Genomic DNA, 12986 nt, shown 5'->3' on the forward strand with positions numbered 1-12986 from the left:
TTGAGCATATTTTCATGTGCTCATCCTTGTATCTTCTTTGGTGAAATGGCCATTTGACTTTTAATTTTAACATTTCCTGAGGTGCATCATCTGTGTGATGCTCTCCTGAAGAGTATGTGTGGGAAGGAGTGGGGGAGCAAGGGCGAAAGGAAGCAGGAAGAGAGATAGGAAAGAATGTGTGTTGGTCAGGAGCCTTTCCTAATGGCATTTATTTTCATCACTAAAGTATTTAGGGGACTTTTCTTAAATTTTAGCTAGACCTTGGAAACAGTAAGCAGGTATAATAGGAAGAGCAAGGTCTCTGGAGCCAAACTTCTGGAATCAAAGCATGAGTCTATCACTTACTAGATGTGTGTCTGGAGCCAAACTTCTGGAATCAAAGCATGAGTCTGTCACTTACTAGACGTGTGACCTTGGGCAAGTAACTTGCTTTTTTATGCCTCAGTTTCTTCATCACAAAAATAAAGATAGGCTGGGCATGGTGGCTCATGCCTGTAATCCTAGTACTCTGGGAGGCCGAGGTGGGCAGATCACCTGCGGTCAGCAGTTAGAGACCAGCTTGGGCAACATGGCGAAACCCCACCTTTAATAAAAATACAAAAAATTAGCTGAGTGTAGTGGCACACGCCTGTAATCCCAGTTACTTGGGAGGCTGAGGCACGAGAATTGCTTGAACCTGGGAGGCAGAGATTGCAGTGAGCTGACATTGCGCCACTGCACTCCATCCTGGGTGACAGAGTGAGACTCTGTCTTAAAAAAAAAGAAAAACCTACTTCACAGGATTATTAGAAAGATTAAATATGTTAGCATCTGTAAAGTATTAGGACAGTACTTGGCACATAGTAAGCTTTGTATCACTGTTAGCTGTCAATGTTGTTACCGTCACTGTGACCATAATGTTCAGTTGAAAAATTATGGTTAATTTTTACATGTTTCCAAGTATGAGGGATGGTTGTCATTTTTCTCTGCCTTAATAATGGAATATTTAGGATGTTTGAGTGGTTAAGGGAGGCAGCAGAACGATTTAAAATAGATACCATTCTAGAAAATCTAACAGACTGTATTAGTCCATTTTCATGCTGCTGATAAAGACATACTTGAGACTGGACAATTTACAAAACAAAAAGGTTTAATTAGACTCACAGTTCCACGTGACTGGGAAAGCCTCACAATCATGATGGAAGGGAAAGAGGAGCAAGTCATATCTTATGTGGATGATGGCAGGCAAAGAGAGAGCTTGTACAAAGAAAATCCCATTTTTAAAACCATCAGATTTCATGAAACCCATTCACTATCATGAGAACATCACAAGACCTGCCCCCATGATTCAGTCATCTCCCACTGGGTGCCTCCCACAACACATGGGAATTATGGGAGCTATAAGATGAGATTTGGGTGGGGACACAGAGCCAAAGCATATCACAGACCTTTTGGATTTAGGCATAATTTTTTTTTTCAATTTATAAGCTGAGGTGTGAATATCAAGAACACCTAACACATAATAGTTTAAATGTCCCATTTGTTGCAGTTTATGGTTGCTTTTGCTTTTATCATTCTTCTTTGGTCTCATCTACTTTTTGGAAAACAAATTATGTATTTACTAAGAATGCTTATTTTTTTGATATGATTGATTTGCCTTTTTTTTTTTTTTAAGACATCTACATTAGATTTATAATTCTGAGCCTTACTTAATGAAGTACAGAGAAAAATATCTGACACTTATTTCTTTGAGTCTTACTTCTTTTTGGGATTTTTAGGTTGTGGAGATGTTGGAGGTTCCCAATAAACCCACGCAACTGTCGTACAAGTACTACTTTATGTCTGTGAATGCTTCAGATCGTGAAGACAGCCCTGCAACGGCACTGCTGCTGCAGCAGCTCAAGGAAAACATCCAGGAGTTGGTTTTTCGTACAAAAACCGGGAAACAGACCAGAACCAATGCCAAGCGCAAGGTATGATTCCATATGGAAATGAGAACAGAATTTGTGTGTGTTAACTTGGTTGTATTCTTTACTCATTTTTAATATGAGAACTAACATATGGTTTTTAAGAGACGAGGCTGCAATAAGGCTTAAATAACAATTGTCTACATTTTCTTGAAAATGCTTCTGTTTTAATTGAAGAATTATCCACCATTTTCCATGAGATAACTTGTTAAACACAAAATATTTACTAATAAATTACCAGTGTTTAGGTCAATATTTACTCAATAAATACAATGACATTTGTTTTGGTTAACCCTTAGCTTTCTTCCAGTTATTTTAACTATCTTAATGAATTGCATCACATGTACTTTTTTTACCTGTTTGTATTCTTTACTTAAATTTTAGTTGTCTGATGATCCATGTCCAGTAGAATCCAAGAAAACGAAACGATCAGGAGAAATGTGTGCCTTCAATAAAGTTTTAGCTCACTTTGTCGCTATGTGTGATACAAATATGCCATTTGTAGGACTTCGGTTGGAGGTAATTTTTTTGGAACAGTTCTCGATATTCCAAATGAAAGAGTAGTTTTTAAAATGTGTTGCTCAAGGTATATAGATTCCATTAGGAAAAGCAGAATATTTGTGATCCTGTTCATTTTGGGAGGAGTGGTAGGGTTACAGTCATAGCATCTCATGGTATACATGTAAAACATGACTTGAATTATTTCATTTCTCTGATTCCAGATTCTGGGCTTTCTGCTCTTTATGAAAATTGTAAATTTTTCCCAGTTAAAAAAAGGGGACAAGGCTGGGTGTGGTGGCTCACGCCCATAATCCCAGCACTTTGGGAGGCTAAGGCAGGTGGATCACCTGAGGTCAGGAGTTTGAGTCCAGCCTGGCCAACATGGTGCAACCCCGTCTCTACTAAAAATACAAAAATTAGCTGGGAGTGGTGGCACATGCCTGTAGTCCCAGCTGCTCAGGAGGCTGAAGCAGGAGAATTGCTTGAACCCGGGAGGTATACGTTGCAGTGAGCTGAGATCGCCCCACTGCACTCCAGCCTGGGTGACAGAGTAAGACTCTGTCTCAAAACAAAAAAGATAAAAAAAGTGGACAGGCTGAGTGCAGTGGCTGAAGCCTATAATCCCAGCTCTTTGGGAGGCCATGGTGGAAGGATTGATTGAGCTCAGGAGTTGAAGACCAGCCTGGGCAACATAGCAAGACCTCATCTCTATTAAAAAAGGAAATTTAAAAAATTAAAGAAAAACAAGTGGGCAGTTTTTAAGAATTAACATTTTACTTTCATACCTCTTGGTAGGAGCATTGTTTAAGCCTATTAGAGACAGTTAGTTGAGAATCGGATGGCTTATTTTTGAGTTGGTAAAGCCATGTATATTGCTTAAGCACTAGTAAAACTGGGATCCTTTCTAAGAAGCAGATCAGAAAGAATATTAAACTAAATTTTTACTTTTGTCACATGGAAGAAGCAATAGATTTATGCAGAATTAGTGTCTTTCAAGAATACAAAGTTGTGATATCCAGTATAATCCTCTAAAACATGAAAGGGAGGTAAAATAACCTGTATTTTTTGTGTTTCCAAAAAGGGGTTTGGCCAAGGATGGGTAGCCCCTCAAAAGTGTTACACTAAAACCCCAGTTATTTCTGTAGTATAAAGTTCCTCCCCCCTCCCGAGACGGGGTTTCACCATATTGGTCAGACTGGTTTCAAACTCCTGACCTCAGGTGATCCACCCGCCTCAGCCTCCCAAAGTGCTGGGATTACAGGCGTGAGCCACTGCACCCAGCCTAAAGTTTTATGTTTTGTAAGAATCCTCTCCTCTGTAAGTTATTGTGAATGAAGGAGAGACCTGGAAAGGTGGAAATGGACTTTTTCAGTTGGGCTAATGGTGTTGGCCTTGGGAAAATTTGTTGAAAATAGCTTTTATGCTTTAGAACAGGGATTGGCAAACTTTTTCTGTAAAGAGCCAAATAGTAAATATTTTAGAGTTTGTGGGTCAAGTGGTCTCTGTTATAGCTACTCAAATCTGCTGTTGTAGTGTGAACCAGCCAGAGCTGATATTTAAACAAATGAGCATGACTGTGTTACGATACAACTTCGTTTACAAAAACAGGCAGTGGGCTGGGTACGGTGGCTCATGCCTGTCCTCCTAGCACTTTGGGAGGCTGAGGCGGGCACATCACCTGAGGTCAGGAATTCGAGACCAACATGGTGAAACCCCATCTCTACTAAAAATATAAAAATTAGTTGGGCGTGGTGGCAGGCACCTGTAATCCCAGCTACTCGGGAGACTGAGGCAGGAGAATTGCTTGAACCTGAGAGGCAGAGGTTGCAGTGAGCTGAGATCATGCCACTGTACTCCAGCCTGGGCAACAGAGTGAGAAAAAAAAGAACAAAAAAAACAGGCCATGGGCTGGGCTTGGCTCATTAGCTGTTTGTTTGCCAACCCCTCATTTACAGGACTTTGGGATCTGCAGGCAGAGGATAAGGTGTGAAATTGAAAAGAGCCCAGAGAGAAACCCAAGCCCAGAAACAGGCACCTAAAATAAATACTCATGTCCTTGATGACCTAGCTCCTAGAACTGTGAGCTTGATGAATGTCCTCTTATCTGGATACTGGCCTTAGCTCCTAAGCTGTGGAGTGTGTCCATGTTTCCTATGTACTTGACTATATTATTGGACTTTTATTGTGTTATTTGGATTTATTATATGAAAGCCATTCAGTTACTACCTTTGCAGTGGGAAGGGAAGATGGATATATGGTGCTGGGGCAAAGCAATGCCTTTATATCCTCTCTTCCTCTACCCACAGGCCAGAATTTGTAAAAATGTGTGTCTTTGTAGGCCTACATAGGTTAATGACTGTAGACATACTTTCTCTGTGTCCACCTTCTTTGTATTCCTATACTTGCTGCACATAGGGGACACAGATGAACATTCTGCAGTGCTCTGTTGAACTCAGTCAAACTCTTAAAAACTTATCTACTTTTTATTCTCAGTGAACGTTCTAGCTATGTTAAAGATAAAAGCAAGTATGTTTTCTGCTTAAAGTAGTTTAGGCTGAGATGTGAGTAGAACTAAATCTAATTTTACAAGGGATGTTTATATCTCTTTTTTTTCTCTTGGGGTTGGAGTTTCACTCCTGTTGCCCAGGCTGGAATGCAATGGCGCAACTCAGCTCACTGCATCCTCCGCCTCCTGGGATCAAGCAATTCCCCTGCCACAGACTCTCAAGTAGCTTGGATTACAGGCATGCACCACCGTGCCTGGCAGATTTTTGTATTATTAGTAGAGATGGGGTTTCACCATGTTGGCTAGACTTGTCTTAAACTCCTGACCTCAGGTGATCCGACCGCCTAGGCCTCCCAAAGTGCTAGGATTACAGGTGTGAGCCACTGCGCCCGGCCGAATGTTTATATATCTGATTGATAGAATAGCAGCAACATTTTTGAGCTGACCCACACTTCATTTCCTTTTGAATCTGAACCCCTACCTCCTATTTGGTCACCAGCTATTTTTCTAAACCTTTCTCTTTCCCAGGCCCAAAGAAGAGGGCTCCTTTAAATACTTGGAACTTCCTTAAATCCTTTCCAGAACATGGTAGATAGAAATAAATAGTCTGTCATGTAAGACCTGGGAATATCTGCCAAAGCCAAGCATTTCTGTAGATCAGATGACTTCCTGGCATGCCATAATTATTTGCAGTCCCATGGAAAGGGTTTCAGGGACTATCTCTACATTTATCTTTTTAATTTGCTTTCTGAATCCTTTAATTGGGAAAGAGATGTCATTGAGTAAATGCACAAATTGGAAATCTTTTCTTGGGTTTCACATAGGAAGTAGCTTATTTTTATTTATTTTTATTTTTTATTTTAGAGATGGGGTTTCTCCATGTTGGCCAGGCTGGTCTCAAACTCCTGACCTCAGGTGATCCACCCACCTCAGCCTCCCAGACTGCTGGGATTACAGGCGTGAGCCACCACGCACAGCTATTTTTATTTTTTTGAGATGCAGTTTCACTCTTGTTACCCAGGCTAGAGTGCAATGGCGTGATCTCAGCTTACCACAACCTCTGCCTCCCTGGTTCAAGCAATTCTCCTGCCTCAGCCTCCCAAGTAGCTGGGATTACAGGCATGCGCTACCACCTCCGGCTAATTTTGTATTTTTAGTAGAGATGGGTTTTCTTCATGTTGGTCAGGCTGGTCTCAAACTCCCAGACCTCAGGAGATCTGCCCACCTTGGCCTCCCAAAGTGATGAGGCCACAGGCATGAGCTATCGTGCCCAGCCAGGAAGTAGTTTAATTGTTAAGAATATACTTCAGAAAAGTTATGAACTAAAAAATGTTGTTAAGAAATAAGCTATGACAGTGACTCAAACATTGTTTTAAACAAACAGAGTAGAATTACACAAGCAAACCATTCTTATTTTGTAGTTGCCTCTTTTGGAACGACTAAAATTGGTTCTAGATTACTTTTGGCTCACTGCAAAAATTAGATTGATTTCCTGAATTTTGAACATTTGCCACTCGTGGAGGTGTTTCTTAAACTAGATGCACTGGAGCAGCTTTGAGTTCCACTGGACTTTGTGTCATTTCCCAGAAATCTAATGATGGGGATAATACTCATGCCTAATGTGTTGTAACTTGGAGAAAGAATGGCCCTAGAACAGGTGCCACAAGAATAGAGACCGTAGTACTTAGAAATGGTAGTTGTTTTTGTAAAATTGGTGGTCTGATATAATTCTATTTTTCTATTTGTAGTTGTCCAATCTGGAGATTCCACATCAAGGAGTGCAAGTGGAAGGTGATGGCTTCAGTCATGCAATTCGCTTATTAAAGTAAGCCCCTGTCATGTGTCTCACTTGGTGCCACATGTTGCAGTCATACTCTGAAAGCTGCTTCTTTTCCATGAAACAACATAAAGTAGTGTTCAGAACCTGTGGGTGTTGTGGATTTCTGCATAGAGTTATCAGGATCTGGGGGAAGATTCCCTTTAATCTATGGAGTGGCAATCCAGCATCATTTGTGGGGTTTTTTTTTTTTTTTTTTGACAGTCTCATTCTATTGCTCAGGTTGGCTGGACTGCAGTGGCATGATCTTGGCTCACTGCAACCTCCCAACCTCTGCCTTCTAGGTTCAAGCAATTCTCGTGCCTCAGCCTCCTGAGTAGCTGGGACTTGGGCGCGCACCACTATGCCCAACTAGTTTTTATGTATTTTTACACAAAGAGACAGGGTTTCATCATGTTGCCCAATCTGGTCTTAAACTCCTGGCCTCAAGTGATATGGTCTCAAGTGATCCACCCTCTTTGGCCTCCCAAAGTGCTGGGATTATAGGCATGAGCCACCACGCCCAGCCTCACTTGATGTTTTTGGATGTCTTTTCTCTGCATTTCTTTGATTCATTCAGCAGATATATATTGAGTGTGACTGTGTGTCAGGCTTGAATTCTGACATCTGCTCAGAATGCTGTGGGTTCATAAAGCAGAGGAATATGGGCTAGTTCAGAAGTCAGGAAGGGTATCCCTGAGGAAGTACCAGTTGTGCTTCGACTGAAGGAGAGGTGAGAATTAGTCAGAGGAAATGGGGCAGAGGGAGTGAGAGGTCCTAACCAGAAGGTTAACTGCTAATGTGAAGGCTTGGAGGGAAGAGAAAGCTCTGCATTTTTGTGCTGAAAGGAGTTCGGCATGGCAGGAGATAGGAGAAATGAGGCTGGAAATGTAAGCAGGAAGGGATCAGATCCTTTAGGCCTATGTAAGTGTCCTTAAACAATTTAGGCTTTATCCTAATGGCACTAAGAAGCTATTCAGATGATTTTAAGCCAAAACTGACATCATTAGATAGATAGGTGTATTTGAAAGCTCAACCTGATAGTAATATGGAGAATAAATTGAAGGGGAACGAGACTAAAGTAATGAAACCAGTTGGTGAAATGGTTCACGCTAGAGTTGTTGGTAGCTTAGAGCAGGGTACATCCCACAAGGAGTTAGGAGAGAAATATTCACAAGTTATGATTAGACTGGTATTGAAGGGAAGAAAGAGGGGAAAGTGGCAAAGATGATTCTTGGTTTTATCTTGGGCAAATAATGGATGATGGCAGTGTTTTCTGAGATAAGGGACACCAAAGATGTGAGTTTGAACGGACTTTGCTAAGTTTAAGGTGTCTGAACACCCTTTGGGCAGGCAGAGATGTGTCTCAAGCTCAGGTAACAGATCTGGGAAGGAGAAGTAGATAAAGTCATCACCATGGTGATAGTAATTGAGCTGGGGTAGTAAATTAGATCACCAGGAAAGAGTATACAAAAGGAGATGGGCATAGGGCTTTGTTCTAAATGGACAAAGGACGAGGAGCCAAAGGATGCTTAGAAGTAAAGCTAATGTGGTACATGTACTTTATAAAATGACCCAGTATGGACTTGCAAAGCCAGAATACCATCTAAGAGATCAACCTTTTTGGTCCAGGAAACAGGTTCCTCTGCAAAGGAGGGGTGCACTTTATTGTTTCTCAGATATTGCTTAATGATATATATTATATAAGCAATGTTTGTTTATCGAATTCCTCTGTCTGCCAAGACATAGCAGCTCTGCAATTTGAGAAATGAGGCTTTACCATTTGTTATATAGGAATCTGTTTCTGTGGAAGGTGGATAGAGCTAGCAATTAGTGTCACATAACTCACGTGTCGTCATTAGTACTCACTTTAGATACTACGGAATTGAAGAACTGGAATAGTTCCTTGTCCTGGCTATCTTAACACCATTTCTATAAAAAAGTTTTCAGGAGAGAGAGAACTAGTCTTATAATGGAAATCAGTAGGAAAATGCAATATTTTCAATTGCATTTGGTTTTGAATTGCTTTGCCTCGAATATAGGTTATTTTTTTCTTTTTACTCTTCTTGGCACCTGTAGATAAGTTGATAATGTTAATTAACATTTGCATTCTATTCTGTTGTATTTTTCATGGTTTGCGAGATTTTAAAAATGTCTTGTTCTCGGCATTTTTTCAAGAGAAATTTCAGTCTCCTTTCTTCTTGAACTCAAGAGAATGCATAAGACTTCTACCTAGGAAGAAAGTACTTCATACTTTTTAGCTTCATTTTATAACAGTTCTTAAAGTCTTTAATCCTGGCTTTTGTTTTCTGTATTTTAAAATGTAAAGGAAAAGATATATAAATGGATACGTTAAAGATGTCTGTTTCTCCAGTAAGTGCTGTCCATTATTGGGGTAGGGTATAGAACTGAAGAAGGAAAAAGTAAATAATAGATGTCTCAACATGATTTTATTAGAGTTCTGTATAGACCTAATTAGTATGGAATTGGACTTATGCCTTTAATCTTTAGAAACTCTTGTAAGCTTTTAGTCCTGGATATATTAATATTAAATATGAATATGAATATGAGTTGATACTTAAAAGCTTTACACTTGGCACACTTTCCTTCTCTTTGCCAAAAATACATTATGTTCTTGTTCTACTTTATCTCCTTGAAAATTTGTTGAGCAGGCCTCCTTGATGCATCTCTGCAATCAGAGTATCAAATGTATCATAGAAAACTTTGATTGCTGTGGTTCATGGACCTGTTGCCTTGTGCAAATTCAAGAGCCTTGATCCTATAACCCAAATGAGGCTTGGGACACAAGTTTTGAGAGAGCAGCATGCTTATGGTGCCTAGTTTAGAGCTCTTCAGCAAACCTCCCACCTTCTTGTTGAACTCATGTTACAGTCATGCTCAGTCGTAAAGGTCCTCTGGCCATACCCACAAGGGTTTTTCATTTCCTCCATTGTGTTTCTTTGCTTCCTGTAGCCTATGCTGATAATGCACAGGCACAGCTTTTTTTTTTTTGCAAGTTGTGTGGTTCAGCTTGTCCTTCATGCAAGTGTGCAATCTCTATAAAAAGCTCTTCACTTCCCTTTTAGGCACACTCATGCTGCTTTTGCTAGCACTTTCAGTGATCTCCCTGCTTTTGCACTGCAGGGCTATAGTGGGGTTAATGACGTTTGTAAAACCCCTCACAACAAAGCTGACACACATCTGCCTGACCATAAAAGACCATAGCCTGGCTCCTCAATTTGCTTAGTACTGAGAAATACAGGAGAAAAATTGGTTAGGAGCAGCTGTGTAAATCAGAAATTTTTGAATTGGTAGAAGTTTTCAGATAGGTTAATTCATTGTCCGGAAAACACCTTCCTGGGTTCTTAGTTTTTGGCTACTATAATAGTATTTTGCAGTATTTTAAGTTTGTAACTATTTTGTCAGGTTTCCTTTTGGGGAACCTGGCTTTGGGTTGTTTTTGTTTTCCCCTCACATGATCATGCTGAGAAGATTAAAGTTACAGTTTATTTTTATTCATTCTGTTTCATTCATAACCTTAAAAGCAAGTAACTATTTTATGGGTTCCTTGAGGTAGAGCTTATTGTATCTGCATCACAGATTAAAGTGATATGCAATGCACTTTCAGGGTTCCTCTGCGTCCCGTGTGGCCGGCACGTCTGCCGGGGACCCTTGGCCAGCAAGAGGGTTCCAACCTGAATAGGGGAGTGCGCTGGAAGAAAAGAGAGAGACAGAGAGGTCCGGAGGGTCAAGTGAGCTTTTGCTCAAGTGACAAATTTATTTTTGCACACAGTTAGTATATATATCTTTGTCCTACTTCGTTTGCAGGAACAGACACCAATATCTCATACATCAAAGGGAACAGAAAGTCCTGGGATACAAGCTTAGGCAGCAGATAACACAATAGTAAAATCACATACATAATCAGATACAATCAAGTCGTCCAGGTGGGTCTCATTATCAGGAAACCTAAAGTTAAAAAGTTAACTATCTATGCAAGACACCAGAGAGGCAGTAAGCCTGTTAACTATGCAAACAGCAGTGAAAGCTAAAGTTAAAAAGTTAACTATCTATGCAAGACACCAGAGAGGCAGTAAGCCTGTTGTCTATGCAAACAGCAGTCACAAGAACAAGCACAGGACCCAGCAAATGGGTAGACAAAGTCATAAAATGCAGAAACAGAAAATAAACACAATGTCTTCTCAGACCACATAGGTATCACCTTATCGTCTAGCAAAGTTGCTTTTAGATATCCTTTGATCTCAGTTTAACTTTCCCCGATCTCGACTGCCTCCAACGGGAAACTGTGTCCACTGTGTCCGGGCTCAAGCTCACCATATGGTGAGGCCCAATTCCGAGGGGCCTCACATGGGAGCGATCCCCACAGCTCTCCGTTCTTTATTCTTTAGACGCAATTCAAATATTTTGAGTTGCAGCTCTTGGAGGGAGGAGAACACAAGGCGAAAGAGTACTGGTAAAAGGATAATTAAAAGGAGTACACACACTCCTATGCCAATTAGAGACGAAAAAGAAGGGATATGAAACCCACGAGTCCAAGAAGACAGAGTATCTACTATATCACGAGCAATTGAATCATCAAATGGCAATTCTTTACGAGAGATGTCAATAGCATGAATTTGATGTTGTAGTCTTATGACATCTAAAGACAAATTATTATGAGTCCAAATGCCTTGTAAATGTGCCTTAATTAAAGGCCACTGCCACTCAGTGTCATTGTAAGGAGTATTGGTTACACATATATACTTAAAGTTTACATGGCATTGCAATGCCATGCGGTTTTGCATATTATAAACCTTATCACCTGGAATACTCACTGTTTCTTCCAGGGCATTTAACTTCGCTTCTAATTTTTTATCAATATTCGTTCGAGTGCCCATAGAAACAGAAATATTCTTTGCAAGATGGTTTACGTAAGTTGCTGTTTGGACACGATGAGCAAGGCCTGCTGCCGCTGTGGCAGCTGATGCAACAATAGTTATAATAGCTAAAATGCTGGCAATTAGAATTCCTATAAAACGTTTAGGTCTAATCATTAATTCTCTCATTTGATGCAGTACTTGAAGTCCTCTTTCATCATACCAATAACCAGAGATATTAACAGGAAGCATGATATAGGGCGGTTGATGTACAATCATAATAACAGGAGTAGGAAATACAGTTGAATCAATACAGTTAGTAAGAACACAGTTGGGACAAGTTATAAAATAATGTCCACTTTCCTCATCTATAGATATATTCCCAAATAGAATAACATAAGGAGAGGCTACACAAGCCTGTTCATGAATGATTTGTAGGTCAAAATAGCCAACATGGCTATGAACATTACAGCCAGAGTTTTTGAAATTCCCTGTGAGTTCACAATTTGGGCTGCTTTAATGCAAAGACGCTTTATCTGGCCCCAGGTAGGCAAGGGAAGACATTGGGTGTTCTGTGTCTGGCGACGCTTTCCTTCAGCGGCGCCGAAGAGGTGGAGGTGGTGGTGGTAGATGCAGCTGTCTGAAGCTCGGGATCAAGGTTCCGGTTTTTCCCATCGACAGGAGGTCCATGTTTCACCAACCGCTCTGGTACCCACAACGGGCTTTCAGCAGATCTAGGGAAAACACAAACATGTCCTCGTCCCCATATTAGGACGGGATCAGGTCCATTCCACTTGTTAGTTAAGACATCCTTCCACAGCACCTCAGCTTGTGCTCTGGGACTAGGGTGCCAAAAACGCTCAGCAGCAGAACGTCCTTCTGCATCAAAAATGAAAAAATTTAAAATATATAGAGCATGTCTAAGCCAAGTATGAGGAGTCTTATGTAAATCAGCTCCTGACTCCCCCTGTTTTATTTTTTGTAAAGTTAATTTTAAAGTTGCATGAGCACGTTCTACAATTACTTGTCCTTGTGGATTGTAGGGTATACCTGTACAATGTTGAATATGAAACTGAAAGCAAAAATGATTAAATCCTTTGCTGGTGTAAGCAGGAGCATTATCTGTTTTAAGGATTTTAGGAGGGCCTAAAATAGAAAAGACCAATAAGCAATGGGCTATAACATCTTTAACAGCTTTACCTGTATGAGCAGAAGCCACTAAAAAATGAGAAAAAGTATTAATAGTTACATATATATATTGAAATTTACCAAAAGGTGTAAAATGAGTGACATCCGTTTGATATACATGGCCACTCTGTAGTCCTCGAGGATTAACTCCA

At 40.4% G+C, this 12986-nt stretch overlaps 1 protein-coding gene across 2 annotated transcripts in view; it reads left to right on the forward strand.

The window, feature by feature from the left end:
* Positions 1-12986, forward strand: part of MED14 (mediator complex subunit 14) — a 96370-nt gene that overhangs the window by 42836 nt on the left and 40548 nt on the right. For both annotated transcript variants that reach the window (XM_021673278.2, XM_021673277.2), the window contains exons 14-16: positions 1758-1952; positions 2331-2465; positions 6702-6778. In XM_021673278.2, coding sequence (XP_021528953.1) covers positions 1758-1952; positions 2331-2465; positions 6702-6778 — 407 coding nt within the window. The remainder of the gene's footprint in view (positions 1-1757; positions 1953-2330; positions 2466-6701; positions 6779-12986) is intronic.

The sequence above is a fragment of the Aotus nancymaae genome, unplaced genomic scaffold (assembly GCF_030222135.1).
Source record: "Aotus nancymaae isolate 86718 unplaced genomic scaffold, 86718_ANA_hifiasm-v0.15.2.pri h1tg000058l, whole genome shotgun sequence".
Taxonomy (NCBI): Eukaryota; Metazoa; Chordata; class Mammalia; order Primates; family Aotidae; genus Aotus; species Aotus nancymaae.